At 41.4% G+C, this 16,996-nt stretch overlaps 1 protein-coding gene across 4 annotated transcripts in view; it reads left to right on the top strand.

Annotated features, from left to right (window-relative positions):
- Positions 1–16,996, top strand: part of fmn2b (formin 2b) — a 56,249-nt gene that overhangs the window by 23,608 nt on the left and 15,645 nt on the right. For 2 of the 4 annotated variants that reach the window (XR_014875884.1, XM_085171538.1), the window contains exons 9-15: positions 924–985; positions 1,853–1,944; positions 3,542–3,671; positions 4,084–4,230; positions 8,704–8,763; positions 14,428–14,548; positions 14,829–14,921. Coding sequence is in view for 2 of the 4 variants with exons in the window: in XM_085171538.1 (XP_085027664.1) it covers positions 924–985; positions 1,853–1,944; positions 3,542–3,671; positions 4,084–4,230; positions 8,704–8,763; positions 14,428–14,548; positions 14,829–14,921 (705 nt within the window). In the remaining 2 variants the exon portion in view is untranslated. Of the gene's footprint in view, positions 1–923; positions 986–1,815; positions 1,945–3,541; positions 3,674–4,083; positions 5,273–5,572; positions 8,265–8,703; positions 8,764–14,427; positions 14,549–14,828; positions 14,922–16,996 lie in introns of those variants that run through there. The other 2 variants (XR_014875885.1, XM_085171539.1) reach the window with 2 other exon arrangements.

Here is a 16,996-nt window from a genome sequence, read left to right on the forward strand (position 1 = left end):
AGTAACGTATTCTGAATACTTTGGATTTCTTAATATATTATCATGCTTTTTACAATTACATGAATGTTCTATTGCTGTGTGATTTATTATTATTACTGAAGGTTACTCGCCATACCAATACCGACTAGATTTTTAAATCTTAATATAAAATGAGCAACAGTAGGGTGGACATTAGGTAAGGCTCCACTTTTTGCAGCGATCTCATATAGAAAACTCTTCCACGCGTATATAAAACAGGTCCATGGCTCCAAACTGTAGTAAAGGGACCTCCATGTCAGGCTCATAGCTGAAAACTAGCTTTACTTTGTTGTCTGGGTCAACTTTGTATATATATATATATATATATATATATATATATATATATTTCCATGCTTCCATCTCCCGTTTCTGCTCGGTGACAACTCGTACTTTTTGACTCTCCTTTTTCTCCCTCCTCACGCTCACAGAAACATAACGGGTATGGCAGGCAATTCTCCCTGCAGCACAGACTACACTACCCATGAGGCTACATTCTTTAGGGCTATGCCTATAACACTCTGCCTATTGCCTTCATATTAAATAATTTTTGTGAATAATTTTTAAAAATATTTCTTCACATCATTATGCGAGCCGCAAGTAGAGGTGACATGGGCTGCGAGATTGAGACACAGTCATTAGAGCCTCTTAATGCGTGTTTTGTTTGGGTTTCCACCGGTGTGGAAGTCAAAAATATGGAGTTCATAGGCTTATGAAACAGGAAAGTACCACCGTGTAATCCATTCATTTCAACAAAGTAACTGTATTCTGAATACCACCTTTTTAAACGGTAACTGTAACAGAATACAGTTACTCATATTTTGTATTTTTAATACGTAACGGCGGTACATGTATTCTGTTACTCCCCAACACTGGTGATCAGTAACCAATTGCTCTTTGTCTCCTAGCCATCCTGAACTTGGACAACACTGTAGTTGACCTGGAGACCCTGCAGGCCCTGTATGAAAATGTGAGCTTCACACTCAGTTTATATTGTTTGCTTCTAGAGATCTGAGGCCCTTAAATCCTTATTGGTCCAATGTCTATAAAAGGCTGAATGTTGATTTCTAGTCTAGTAATGCAGCAATTAAACCAGACCAGGTCTGCAATGATGAACACTACCTGTCAAGGAAGACTGTGTATTTGGGACAGATTTTTCCAACATATTGTCAAATACACCAGGTAGTTCACTGTTCTGGGACATACCTTAATGTTATATTTACATTACTGATTGTCAAATCTTTCAGATAATCTAATCCCATTGAAGGGCAGTTTATTATTCCACTTTTGTTCCGATCATAATCATTAATGTTACTAGATGTCCCAGTCATGATAAAACGAGAGAGGTAGTGAGGTGATGCAGAGTCAGATGTAAGTCAAAGTGGATGGATGGCTCTAAAATAACTGTTAACATCCAACAGATAAGCTGTGAAAAAATGTTTATTTGGTATGTCAAATCGATTGATATTACATATATACCCCAAATAATGTTAACCTGATATTTATGTGTGTCTGTGCTTAAAACTAACCAAACAAATAGAAAAAGACTGCAGATGTGTATTTCCTGCTACCAGTTCAACAGTCAGCAGAAAAGATGTCTATGAGTTAAAACAGGGTGTATAAGTTTAAACTGAGTGCCTTCATGCATGTCATTCACAATTTATTATTATTATGCCAGAAGAGTTCACTGAGTATCAAACTTTTTTTCAAAAGAGTCTAGAGTCTAGTCATACATCCTTTTTTGTTTGTTTTAGATCTGCTCAGATGTTGCCTTAGTTTTATTTTCTATATAAATTATAGAAGACATGGAGCCAGATCTCTTGTGTCTCTCCCACAGAGAGCACAACAGGAAGAATTGGACAAGATCGAAAAGCACATAAAGTCCACTAAAGACAAAGAGAATGCCAAGCCCCTGGACAAACCAGAACAGTGAGTGATTACTCTAACACTTCCACGATAATGAGCAGGTTTATTTCATGAGTTACAATCTCACTGACTCAGGAAGAATTATGGTGAAGGCAGACTTTTTTTCATCAGAGCAGGTCATCTACTAATGGCAAGGTTGGTGGTTCAAATCCTATCTGCTCCAGTCTCTATGCCAAATATCCTTTGGCAAGATACTAACTCCAAGTTACTCTCCGATTAATCCACTGGAGTATGAGTAGGGATGGGTATCGTTTAGGTTTTATCCGATACCGGTGCCAAACCAGTACATTTGAAACGGTGCCGGTGCTTAAACGGTGCTCAAACCGGTGCTTAAAGAATGGAGAACACAAAATTGGTCCAAAAACCTCTCATGTTCAGCTGTTTTTTTGTAAAAAGATAACAATGTTAGCCTTTTCTGCAGCTATGGGGCATATATGGTATCACTCTTGGCTGGAAGCAGCTTAAACAATGGAAAAAACACAAACTTTGTCCAAAAACCTCTCATGTTTAGCTGTTTTCCACTTTTTCTTTGGTCATTTTAGCCTTTTTGGCCAGGGTGAAGGGAGCATCTGCCATCAAACAAGAAGACAGCCGCATGTAGCTATGATGGTGTTTGCTAGTTCACCTTACATGCATTAATGTAATAACGTGGTTAGCCTACTCAACGTAAATTACACACGAACAACATTAAGCTACTCACGCAGAGAAGAACGGCTGCTGCTGCATCATCATCATCATCATTTCTGCTACACTGGCAGGGCTAGGGCCAGGACTCTCCTCTTCGGGTTTTTTGGGGGATGTTGCTAACTCCGGGTCCGATAACAGGCACCACACCCGCAGTAGATGTGCTCGGTGTGAGGTCTCGCAGCAAGCTATCAAATACGGCGCATTTCTCGGCTTTTATAAAAAACGCTATGCGTCGCCAGGTGTTTCATCAGATTTGAGGTGTTACCTCCTTTGACAGTATCACAGTATCAGCTTAAAGCACTTGTTGCAGCTGCTGAGTTTGCATCTTTTGCTGTGAAGTACAGCCAGACTTTGACCGCTTCGCCTTGGGCATTTTTAATCTGTAGCTCTGCTCTAAAATACGTACGTACCTGGACCCGCCTACTATCCTGGGAAACGTAAAATGATTGGCTAGAATTCAAAGTTTATCACATCTCAGGAAATAAAGCACCGAAATGTGCGCTGCTTTTCGGTCTGGTTACTACCGTTTACGTCAGAACCGGTGCCATCATGGCACCGGATACCGGTACCCATCCCTAGGCGTGTCCGTGTCTGCGTACATGCTGTCGGGTGAGAAAGGCGACATCTCACTGATTCAGATGCGTTGGGTCCGTGTTTTGTGTTTACCTCTTTGTGCAGAATCTATGTACCTGCTCTTATATACTGTTTTAGCTGTTTGGCGGTTGTAGAAATTTTGTGAGGTTTAACCTGAGATTTTGGCGTTTCGGGCAAAATAAATTTATATTTAAAAATTGATTCAGGATTTTAATGAATCGATATCACGTTATTCAAGCCAGAATCAATTTTAATCGATAAATCGATCACGAAAAAATACCCCTAATGCTATGCTCTTTCTGCTTCTTCTGCATTAAAGATTTCTCTACCAGCTCTCCTTGATCCCAAATTTCAACAGTAGAGTTTTCTGCATCCTTTTCCAGTCCAGCTTTTGTGAGTGCATGTCATCTATCACAAGAAAACTGGACACACTGCAGAGGGTATGCAAGGTGAGTCAAACTGTGAAGAGCAAAACACAATAACTGCATACCCATGTATGCATGTATGTCCAAATCTTTGAAGTTTGGACAAACATACTCTAAGTCTATACCCATAGATTTATATAGTTTAAGAACAGGGCTATTAGATCTGGTTATGAATCATTTGTTTCAGGATAATGAATAATACACATTCATGAAAAGGTGTTTTCATTATTAGCATAAAGTCAGAAATGAGGAAACTTAAACAGAACAACTTTCAGCGTGCAGCGCGTATATGAGAAGCAGTGCAGCGTAAAAGCCTGAAAAGTGTTTCTTGTTAAATAAATGCTTTCAAAATTGTGAAAAGTAATAATTCTACCTAATGTATAATCGGTACAGTCACATGATGTCTTCTTTCTGTCTGTTTGATCTCGTTTTACAGTTAATACAGGACAGTGAAACAGTGAAGAAGATTCTAGGTCTGATTCTGGCCTTTGGTAACTTCATGAATGGTGGCAATCGAACCAGAGGCCAAGCTGATGGTTTCAGCCTTGACATCCTGCCCAAACTTAAAGATGTAAAAAGCAGTGTAAGTAACCAGAATGCTGAAAACAAAGTATAATTTTGTCCCTGTATCCTAAAATAAAGAGTCTTGGTCCTGTAGATTGCATCCATGCCTTTTAAATGTAATATATTCACAGTATTCAGCAATGCAGTTTAATAGAAGCTTACTCAAATGTTATGTGTGTAGTCCATTATGAGGTAATAAACTACACCTTACTGAATAAAAGTTAATATTCATTGAGCCGTGTGGCATTAGCTCAGGAGGTAATCAGGAGGTCGTATACTGATTGGAAGGCTGGTAGTTCGATCTCTGGCTGGTCCAATCTGCAACACCAAGGTGCTCTTCGATGCAGTATGAATGTGTGTGAATGGGTGAATAAGTGCTCTGAGTGCTCCAGAAAAGCACGAGCACCAAAGGCACTGACAGAAATCACTATTCTTCTTGACATATTAAATGACATTTATCCAGGTCATAAGCTGAACATTAATAGAATTTTAAATTGTGCTTTGTTTGATTTAAAACGAAGATTTTAGCAACAGTGTGAACAAATGACAGTTGTGTTTTATCTTCATAAATACTGGTGAATATCTTCAGTATCATGACGGGGCAGATGCATGAACAGCTTTGGTTTAGAGTACATTAAAGTAATACAGTCACACACAGTTATATTTCCTCACTTGTCTTTGTCCAGTCAAAAAAAGAGTACCAGCGCTACTAGGGCTGGAGACAATTGTGATTTGGAACTGATCACAGCCACAAAAACAGCAATTCTTAACAACAACATTGCACACGTGGAAAGAGAGTTTTGGCCTGTCTCAAAAATGAAAAGCCCCCAGCATCCAACATCAGGATGGAAGAGAAGAAGGCACGCGCATCGCTTATTAATGACAACATTATCATCTTTCACCCCAACCAGTTGCAGCAGATGGCCCCGCCCATTCCTGAGCCTGGTTCTGCCGGAGGTTTTCCTGTTAAAAGGGAGTTTTTCCTTCCCACTGTCGTCAAAGTGATTGCTCATAGGGAGTCACGTGATTGTTGGGTTTTTCTCTCTATGTATTATTGCAGGGTCTACTTTACAATATAAAGTGCTGTGAGGCGCTGTATGAATAAAATTGAATTGAATTGAATTGATCCAAAAATTGTTCCACCTCAAAGATCCGGTCCCCCAGCACAATTAGAGTAATATAATGTACGCTGTTAAGTGCCAAGAGAATTGCCATGATTTGTACATCGGGGAAACCAAACATCCTCTGGCGAAGTGGATGGCACAGCACAGAAGCTAGCTCATCAGGCCAGGACTCCGCAGTGTATTTACAGCTACAGGCCAGTGGGCACTATCTCAATGATGAGGACACATCCTGGACAGGGAGGAACGCTGGTTTGAGCGCGGAGTCAAGGAGGCCATTTACGTGAAAAGGCAAAGACAGTCTGTCTCTTAATCGAGGAGGGAACCTCATTGTACATCTTTCACCATCTTACAATGCTGTGATGGCAGCCATTCCCCGAGTCCCTGTAAATGGCACTCATAGCCATTGATCAGTGGTCATTGATTAGTGGTTATTGATCAATGGTTATGACAATTTGCATAACAATGATCAAGACACTGACCTCACAGCCCATTGTTCTGGCTTCGCCAGTGATCATTATGCAAATGTATGTTGTAAAAGGCTGGGGAAACCTGCTGTCACACAAGACTGAAGACGTCAACTGGATGAGCGACAAAACATTTCTCCCACTGAAAATGCTACGTACAGATGAACAGAATCAACTTCTTGGGATTTCTTCCATGTATTTTTTTCCCGATGGTTTGAAATTTTTTAGGACATGTAATACAACTAAAAGGTACACTTGGTATGAAATGTGAAGATGGATCATCATTCTCATCGTGTAGCAAAAGATTTGCTTTTAATGGTGAAAATTACTACTATGTAGTACAGTAGGTATAAAATTCAAGTTTTTTGTACAAACTGGAAGCACAAAATTACCCACTCACTGCACATGCTCCACCCAGGTGTCCTTATGGATGATGACATCATCCATGTAGGCGGCAGCATATGCATTGTGCATCCACGGTACCCAGCAGGTGAAGTGATGGAAGGTGGCTGGTGCTCTGAACAAGCTGAACAGAAGTGTAACAAATTGGTGCAAACTCTATAGAGTGGAGAAGGATGTTTTTTCCTTGAACCCACAGACAAGGAAATCTGCCAGTAGCCCTTGGTTGTGGAGAAATGAGCACTGCTAACCGGTCCAAGAGCTTGTTGACCCAGGGCATGCGAAAAGCATCAAGCAGTGACACTTTATTCACCTTGCAGTAGTGACATGATCCAGCTACATGCTCTCTGGGAGGCATTTCTAGATCTGGAAAGAGATCCACCAGGACACAATCTCTTGTCTCATTAGAAGCAAGCCCCAACTTTTTTAGGCATGAACACAAGAAACTGAGGGCTATACAAATATGAGTTCGTTTTTAATTTTATGGACTAGCCTGCACCATCATTTTTTCACTTTGATTTGCCTTTGAATTCACCTCTATGTAGGCTGATACATTTCCTTTCCATCACACAATGTGGCATCTTATACGTAGTCCATTTCACTATAGACATCCAGCATGATGTTTTCCCACTGAGTTCTGATTTGTTTCAAAGTGTTAATTTAATTTTTTTTGAGCAGTGTATATCCTCTGGAACTCTTAACAAAAAAGAAGTAGAGTCATTCTTCTTAGGCCAACTATGTTTTGAGGATCACTTGTTTCAGTTTGGACTCTTTTGTATGTTATTAGTTGTAAAGTTATTTTCCATTGTTTGTAGTGTGTTACATTCTAGTTTATCTCTATTCATCTGGTCTCTGTGTTCTGTCCCTGTTGTATTCCTTCCATCTTGTCTCCTTGTTTGTTTATCATCTGTCTTTGTCAAGTTTGCATGTTTTAGTCTGACTCTCAGTGTGCGTTAGTTCCTGTTTTATTTTGATAGTCTCATGAGTTTATATTGAGTTTTTTACTTCCATGGTCTCTCTAATCTTGAATTGTTCAGCTCAGCTGACACCTTTGTTTTGCAATTTCTTTGATGAGGAGTTCTTTAATAAATATACCCTTTGACTTTACATTTCATCTCCTAAATCCTGCACTGGGATCCTTTTGTTGCCTTTGATTGATTGCATTTAGGATCTTAACTGTAAAATAACTGGCGCAAATCTAAATGTATGCCTATATCAGTGTCATGCTCCTGTAAAAATGTTGCTCTATTAAGTTTCAACTGGTTATCTTCAGCTTTGAAATACTTAGGGATTCTTTTAAACCCGGATTTGGAAAAATTAGCACCTCAAGTATAAAACCTACTCAAATAAATAATAAATCTAGATTATTAATTAAAAATGGAATTATATTTTGTGGAAAAAATTACTGTGATTAAAATGGTAGTTCAACTATGTCTCAGTGATGTTGCCTGTATAAATACTCCCACAGGTCAAGAGGAATGGGTCTAAACATGGTAGAGGATATTATTCTAAATTAAGCTGGATCAAAATTGAAAAGGAATTAGTAAGCCTGTTTAAATTTTGGGGTGTTCTCTGTTGTACAGATGAGGGTTGTATTGGATACAATAGCTTGAAAGAGGGGCAAGCATAAAATTGGACCTTTGAGTCGTGATGTTTTTGAAATATCTACAACTGATATTTGTAGATATTTGAGATTAAAATATTAAAAGCCAATTTAAAGTCCCCAGTGAGGGACTTTCTGGATCTTTCTTACATGAAGTATAAGGTAGCTGTGTTTTATAAAATACTTAGCAAATAATTACTTTAATAACCTAAGGATCATTTAACAAATGGACTTAGGCTTTGATATAAAACAGAAGGAGTAGTCTAGAATACTCTCAAATCCTGATAAATTCACAAAAAGCCCAGCAAAAATTCGTATGATTTAAATTAATACATAGGATTTATTTTACCCCTTCTAAATTTTATAGGCGGAGTGTAACAACCAATGACCTATGTTGGAAATCAGGTACAGGAACATATACAAATGCTATTCAAGAATGTAAGCAGATTTAGCTTTTTCAGGATACATTTAGATAGGTAAATTGTTATGTTTGAAATAACAATATCACCAAGGTTATGTTTACTTAGAGACCAATCAGTCTTTCCCACTGCATCCAAATACAGTTTTGTGGCAATGAAAGTGAGGGCAATTTTGGTCACAAGAATGATCCTTAGAGTATGGAAAGACAATTGAAATGGTGTCAAAAAAAAGAGCAAAAAAAGCAATAAAAATATTATCAGGAGTTAATCATGATAATGAGAACTTCAGCAGACTTTTAGGACAGACTGTATATTTCTTGGTCTTGGTATATTGGTATATTTCTGTTTCTGTTGTGTCTTTTTTTCCTGCTCACTCTTTCTATAGCCATGTAGGTATGACCAGTGCATTAATGGAAAATTGTATAATGATGCTGTTTGATTGCCATCTTCACTCCTCTAAATTTCTGTTCTTTCCGCATACAGGACGGCATGAAGAGTCTTCTGTCTTACATTGTTGTATATTACCTCCGACACTTTGATGAGGTAAATTTTCACACATTCTGTCCCTTCTCCTGTCAAGACTGACGGATTTGTGCTGTCAATTCTGACACATGTAGTTGTGGTCAGATGTTCACATAAACTCATCATGGGCATGAACTCTGCTGCTTTTAATGATTTCATTGAACTGTTCTTTTTATGGGATGGAATGTTTGACGTTGACAAACAAGAACTGGGTGCACAAGTTTGAATTTATTTTTTATTTTCTCTAATCCACACAGTCAAAATTATATACATATACCTCCCCCAATATTTGATTTAATTTCACTTAGCAAGTCGTACCTTGACCAGACGTTTGTGAGAGGCAGCAAGCTTCTGATATAATTCTGGATGAATATTTAACCATTTAACCCTTTAACCAAAATGGGTAGTTTATTTAAATTGGTTGGTTTCCTGCCTTGAGACTGGAGAAACTGGGTTTTAGTTGAGATACATGGATTATATTATATCTTCATGTTGAGAGGTAACCTTAAACAAGTAGACATTGGTCCTTTTGAGCTTCTCTTTCAAAAGAATCAGAGTAACCAGGAGTGAGTTTCTTGGAGTCGGTCCTAAGAGATATGTGCTTAGTAGAAAGCCAAACCTTTTCACTGGGCAGGTAGTTTGGATCAGGAGTGCAACAACAGTCCATCAGTTGTTTGTTTTGCTCCTTCGTCCATAACAGTGTAGCGTGGGTTGCTGTGATAATGACGAAAATGATGTTGAACAGACAGAACAAAACCTCACATTCTGTGGTGGTAAACAGTGGTGGCTGACAACCAAGGGATGCCTCAAATGAGAGACCAGTTGCCGGGGATATTATGGAGTTATGGACGTATTACAGATCCAGACACGGCTAGTGACGTCAGACTTAACAACCGGATAGTGACATTCATATAACTTACATATGACTGTTTGATAATCTTGGACTCTGCAGTTGTTTAAACAAACCTCCAAGAGACCTAACTAACTCAAATCTACAGTTCTGCTTCTCAGAGCTTTGCTAAATTCATTGAGTCATTTGAAAACCTTCAGTACCACAGTATGCTTCAGTATATACAGTTCTATTGAAATAGTTTTAAAAAGCCCCAAATTACTATGACATTTATGTGATGAGTAGGGATGGGTATCATTTAGGTTTAATCCGATACCGGTGCCAAACCGGCACTTTTGAAACGGTGCCGGTGCTTAAACGGTGCTCAAACCGGTGCTTAAAGAATGGAGAACACAAACTTTGTCCAAAAACCTCTTATGTTTTTATTTTTAGCAGTCTCTTTTTGGATGGAGATCTCTGACTATAAATTTTGTCACTGCCCTATGAATTTCGTCCACTCTTTCTTTGATCATTTTAGCCTTTTTGGTCAAGGTGAAGGGAGTATCTGCCATCAAACAAGAAGACAGCCGCATGTAACTACGATGGTGTAGTTATGCTATTGCTGCCATCATCATCCGTCATCATTTCTGCTACACTGGCAGGGCTAGGGCCAGGACTCTCCCCTTCGGGTATTGGGGGGTGTTGCTAACTCCGGGTCTGATAACAGGCATCACACCCGCAGTAGATGTGCTCGGTGTGAGGTCTTGCAGCAAGCTATCAAATAAGGTGCATTTCTCGGCTTTTAAAAAAACGCTATGCGTCGCCAGGTGTTTCATCAGATTACCTCCTTTGCACATTATCACCTTAAAAGCACTTGTTGCAGGCTGCTGAGTTTGCATCTTTTGCTGTGAAGTACAGCCAAACCTTTGACCACTTCGCCTTGGGCATTTTTAATCTGTAGCTCTGCTCTAAAAGAACATACGTACGTGGGCCCGTCTACTATCCTTGGAAAGGTAAAATGATTGGCTACAATCCAAAGTGTATGACATCAAAAAAAAAGCACCGAAATAAAGCACTGAAATGTGCGCTGCTTTTCGGTCTGGTTACTACCGCCATAATGGCACAGGATATCGGTACCCATCCCTAGTGATGACAGTGATTTACATTTCTGGTGTGTCATTTGTTGCAGAAAAGCAAAGTCAGTTCACTCTCTGATACATGTAATTGTTTAATGTGCTGAATTGTCTCAGGGGCATCTTTACACAGTCTGCACCTGGGGTCTTGCCTGGTGTGATAGACCCCAGCCTCTATGTGCTCAGAGCTTGTTCCTGTGCTGCCATGATTAGTGCCTCTGTGCTGTCTTTCAGTCCAGCTTTGTCCAGCCACTGGTAGGATTTCTGGATGTCAGCCACTTCCTCTTTCTGCCGGTAGTACATAACGTCCAGGGGGCTGTCCTTCATTGATGGTCCCTCCTCTTCCTCCTCTTTCTTGGGTTTCTGCTGCCTGAGGTATTCACTGAGCACTCGGTCAGTTGGGGCCATCTTCCTGACGTATTCTTGGATGTTCCTTGTCTCATCCTGTACCATTGTGCTGACACTCACCAATCATCAGCCTTCTTCCTTCCGCTTAGTGTACAGCCTCAGGCTGCTGGACTTTGGGTGAAACCCTCCATGCATAGTCAGGAGCTTCCTTGTCTTGATGTCAGTGGCTTCTATCTCCTCCTTTGGCCAGCTTATTATCCCAGCATCCCACCTGATCACGGGCAGGGCATAGGTGTTGATAGCCCGGATCTTGTTCTTACCGTTCAGCTGACTCCTCAGGACTTGCCTGACCCTCTGCAGGTGGTGGTTGCAGCTGTCCTAGCAGCCTCTTCATGGTTCCTATTTGCCTGTGGGATCGCCAGGTACTTTTAGCTGTCCTCTATGTCTGCAGTGTTGCCATCAGGGAGTTTGATCCCCTCAGTTCTGACTACCTTCCCTCTCTTTTTTTACCATCCGACCACACTTCTGTAGTCCGAACGACATTCTGATGTCATTGCTGTATATCCTGGTGGTGTGGATCAAGGGATCGATGTCTCGTTCACTCTTGGCATACAGTTTGATGTTATCCATGTACAGGAGGGGCTTACAAATGCTCCATTCTGTCATCGATATCTGTAGCCAGCCTTGTCAATAATCTCACTGAGGGGGTTCAGCCCTATGCAGAACTGCAGTGGGGACAGAGCATCATGGCAGATCCCTCACTTGATGGTGACTTGTGCTATGGGCTTGGAGTTGGCCTCTAGTGTTGTCCCCCACATCCCCATTGAGTTCCTGATGAAGGCTCTTAGGGTCCCGTTGATCTTGTTTAGGTCTAGGAATTCCAGGATCCAGGTGTGGGGCATTGAGTCATAGGCCTTCTTGTAATCAATCCAGGTAGTGCACAGGTTGGTGAGTCTAGTCTTGCAGTCTCGACTGATTGTTCGGTCTACCAGTAGCTGCGCCTCTGGTATTCTTGCCCATCCCTTTCTGTGCCCCACTCATGTATTGAGCCATGTGCCTGTTCATCTTAGCCGCTATGATGCCTGACAGAAGCTTCCACTTGGTGCTGAGGCAGGTTATTGGCTGGTAGTTGGATGGGACCGGCCCCTTCTGGGGGTCCTTGAGGATCGGGATTGTCCGACCTTTGGTTAGTCATTCTGGGTGTCTCTCGTCAACTAGCAGCTGGTTCATTTGTGCTGCCAGACGCTCATGGAGTGCAGTCAGCTTCTTCAGGCAGTAGGCGTGAACCATGTCGGGGCCTGGTGATGTCCAACTCTTCATACTGCAGACCCTTTCTTGGATGTCTGCCAATGTGATGGTTACTGGACCCTGTTCAGGGAGGTTGCTGTGGTCTGCTCTTAGATCCACTAGCCACTGAGCATTGCCATTATGGGTTGCGTCCTTCTCCCATATGCTCTTCCAGTATTGTTCTGTCTCCAGCCTTGGTGGTGCTGTTCTCATATTGTTCCACTGCCACTGATAGTACACCTTGGCTGGTTCTGTGGAGAACAGCTGGTTTATTCTCCTGCTCTCTATCTCTCTAGTGTACCTCTTCAAGCAGCTGGCCAAGGCTATGAGTCATTGCTTGGCAGTTTCCAATGCCTCAGGTCTGGACAGCCAGCTGTACTTCTTAAGCACCTTCTTTGTTGTACCTTTCTGCAGCTCTGATAGTTGGCTAACCTCCCTGCGTGCTACCTTAATCTTGGCCTCTAGTCTCCTTCTCCATGGAGGGTACTGCTCTTTGTGGCTGTTCAGTTGGTAGCCAAGCATCTCACTGATCACTGCTGCCGTGGTGTAGATCAGGTTGCTAGTCCCGGGAATGGTGGCAGTCTTGGTAGCCAGCTACGGAGGATCCAGGTTTCAAGCTTTACAATGATCCTATCTCTCAGGTCAGTTCCTCTTGCACTCAATGATCCTTCTTCTATTGCACTTGGGGCTTGGTACCTAATCTCAGGTGGGGGTGATGATATCTCCCCCCTGACCTGGCGTCCTGGCAAGCTTGAAGGATAGATTGCCCGCAGGGGAATTTCTCTCTCTCTATATATATATATACATATATATATATATATATATATATATATATATATATATATATATATGTAAGGGGTGCAACAATACACAAAATTCAAGGTTCAGTTGAATTTTCACGGTTCAGTTCAATACTTTGGTGTCACGGTTCGATATTTTTTCGATACAAAAAAATGTTCATGCCTTTTTAATTTGTCATTTATTAAAATTGTAAATATACATTTTAACTCAAAAGTACAGTTTTTAAATTTAATGTTGCTGAAACAACAAAATAATCATAATTTAAAAAATCTATCTGATCGAGAAATCACTCATCTTTGGAAAAGAGTTTATTACAGAGAAATGGCTCTTTCCAAAATAAAAGCTATACTATACTCTTCTTCTGGGCTATATTCTCAGCAGCATATTAAACTTATCAGGTCCCCATAAGGAGAATCATGTGCTAACGGCTGTCTAAATGACTCGGGTAAAGTTTGTAGCATGCGTGCTTGTTGTTTTTGTCTGCTTCCACTTGTCTTTGCACTAGGATGATGTCGGCGTAAATGTGCAGTCATATTCATTGTGTTCCCACTAGTGCTGTCAGCGTTAATCTCGTTAAAATGACATTAACGCCATAACACGGCAAATCTCCGTTAACGAGTTACCGCGGATCGCCCCGTGCGTGGGGCTGACGTCGTCAACACATTAAAAAGCTAACTGCGCTAACGGATTAGTTCCCATAAATTGAGCATTGCGTGGCACATCCGACATACTGTTTTACTTTTGTCCATGACGCGCTTACCATCAGGGTCATGCTTCACATGAAAACCAAGATAGTTCCAAATGCCAGATCTGAATGAGGGTGGGGGAGGTTCAATTTCGGGTAGTGTTCAGGCAGTTGCCATGTTGCAATGAGCTTAGCTTCTGTCTTGCTAGCTTGAGCTGTGCTCAGTGGATCTGCACTCGACAGTGCAGCCTAGGCGGAGTAGTTGAACGCAGATCCACTGAGCACTCAACACAGACAGCATCGTCAGAAGAAAAGTTGATAAAGTAAATAAAATTTTTTGTATTGTTCGATACATATGTATACCGAACCGAAAGCACTGTATCGAACGGTTCAATATCGATACGAGTATTGTTGCACCCCTAATATATATATACATATATTATACATTATTACATACATACAAACATACATTATTTTTTATATATACATATGAAATTGCATTGCTAACATCTAGCATGCTGGGGATGGTTATTCCAACAGTAGGACATCTATGATTCATTTGAACAATTGTATTGTGCCCTAATTGGTTTGTCCATTTCCAGGATGCTGGCAGGGAGACATGTGTGTATCCTCTCCCTGAGCCTCATGACCTGTTTCAGGCTTCGCAGCTGAAATTTGAAGATTTTCAGAAAGATCTGGCACGACTCAGGAAGGATCTGAGAGGTAACACACGTAGCTGCATTTCCATCAGATTAAAGGACATACATTTACTGTATAAACATTCATTTCCTGGAAACTGACCAATACCCATTACCTGACTACCTCTCATCATTCAAAGGTGAAAATGATGATTTGCAAGTTTTTGAGTCCATTTAAAAATCAAACTAAAACCATTTGGGGGCATTATAGTGGTTTAACATGATTCATACTGCCATGCGTGCATGAAATATATTGATAAAGCTGAAATGGTTCATTCAATGGTTGACTGTTTTCATTTTCTCAGCATGCATATCAGAAGTAGAAAAAGTATGTAAGATTTCAGATGAGGAGAACTTGGAACCTTTCAAAGAAAAGATGGATGATTTCCTCAAACAAGGTAAATTATGTAACCCCCATACATACATACATACATACATACATACATACACACATACATACATAGATGCATACATGCATACATACACTTATTGACATGATATCACCATGCAGTTGCTGTAGATTTGCAGGTTGCACATCCGTGGTGTAAATATTGTGTTCCTGTCAAGCAGGTGCTATATTTGATGGTAGTACAGTCTGAAAGTATGGTATTGTAGTGTCTTTACAGTACAACATAAAGCATAAGCACACGTAAAGCAAGTATCCCCTCGGCTTGCTGCCTGTACTTTGGGGTTTCTTCCGGTGGACGAGCGGGTTTGTTCCCTGTGCGAGGGGACAGTCTCCCTCAGAACATGGTCCAAATGGACCATGTTCAGCATCTCCATTGCCAAAGCCAAAGGTGGTTGGTGCCTGTTGTTGTGGTAACCTCCCTTGTCTATCTCTGGCGTTGAGGTCACTGAGGAAGTTAAACAAGTCCTTGTTGGCAGATGCAGATGAGGTTTGCCCTGAGTTCCTGAAGGCTCTGGATGTTGTGCGGCTGTCTTGGTTATAGCATGCCTCTACAATGTTGCGTGGAAATCAGGGGTTTTACCTCTGGGATGGCAGACCGGGGTGGTGGTGCCCATCTTTAAGAAGGTGGACCAGAGAGAGTGGGGCATCACACTCCTCAGCCTCCCTGGGAAAGTCTATGCCAGGAAGAAGAGTCTGTCCATTGGTTGAACCTCGGATACAAGAGGTACAATGCAGTTTTCGTCTTGGTTATGCAACACTGGATCAGCTCTTTATCCTCACGAGAATACTTGACGGTGCATAGGGGTTTGTTTTTTTGTGTACTTTGGAGAAGGCATTCGACCGTGTCCTGTGGGAGGTGGTTCCTGTGGGAGGTATGGGTTGTCTGGCCCATTGCTACAAGGCGTTCAATCATTATACAACCATTGCAGAAGCTTGCTCTGCATAGCTGGAAATAATTCTGACTTGTTTCCAGTGGGTGATGGACTCCAGCAGGGCTGCCCTTTGTCACTGATTCTGTTTGTAATTTTCATGGACAGAATTTCTAGGTGTAGCCAAGTGGAGGAAGGCTTTCACTCAGAATGTCTTCTCTGCTTTTTGCAGATGATGTGGTTCTATTGGCTTCATTGGGTGATGGCTTCCAGATTGCACTGGAACCGTTCGTAGCTGAGTGTGAAGCAGTTGGAATGAGAATCAACCCCTCCAAATCTGAGGTCATGGTCCTCAGCTGGAAAAGGGTGGAGCGCCCACTCTGGGTGAGGGACAAGTTCCTGTCCCAAGTGGAGGAGCTTAAATTTCTTAGACGGATTGTGGATTTGGTGCTGCAGTGATGTGGACACTGTACTGGTCCATCATGGTGAAGAGAGAGCTGAGTGTAAAAGTGAAGCTATTGATTTACCAGTCGATTTATGCCCCTAAACTCAACTACGGTCACGAGCTGTGGGTAGTGACCAAAAGAATGAGATCATGGATACAAGCGGCAGAAATGGGCTTCCTTTAAAGGGTTAAGGTGGTTCAGGCATTTGACAAGGATGCCTCCTGGGCACCTCTTGGGTGAAGTTTTCCAGACGTGTACCACCAGGAGGAGGCCCCAGGGCAGACCCAGGACACGCTGGAGGGATTATATCTCTCGGCATGAGAAGGCCTTGGTGTTCCCCCGGACAATTTAGAGGAGGTGACTGGGGAGAGGGAGGTCTGGGCTTCTTTGCTTAGGATGCTGCTTCTGCAAAGTGGCCCCAGATAAGCAGAAGAAGGTGGATAGATGGAACTGATTCTTACTGTACATGAATAAAATTGAAATGAAAATTTAATTATCAGACCAGGCAGCATTTTTCCAATCAACTATTGTCCAACTTTGGTGAGTTCATGTGATTTGTTGCCCTAATTTCCTGTTTTTTTAACTTTTTAACTTCAAAAGGTAATCTTGATTGTGTCTATATACCATGTGATTGACTGATTTGTTTGCATTAATGAGTAACTGAACAGATGTACCTAACAAACTGCATGGTGAGTGTATCTAGTGAGTGGGATAAGATGCCTCAAATCACCCTTTCTAATGTGTTTTCA

Source organism: Neolamprologus multifasciatus, chromosome 8 (assembly GCF_963576455.1).
Source record: "Neolamprologus multifasciatus chromosome 8, fNeoMul1.2, whole genome shotgun sequence".
Taxonomy (NCBI): Eukaryota; Metazoa; Chordata; class Actinopteri; order Cichliformes; family Cichlidae; genus Neolamprologus; species Neolamprologus multifasciatus.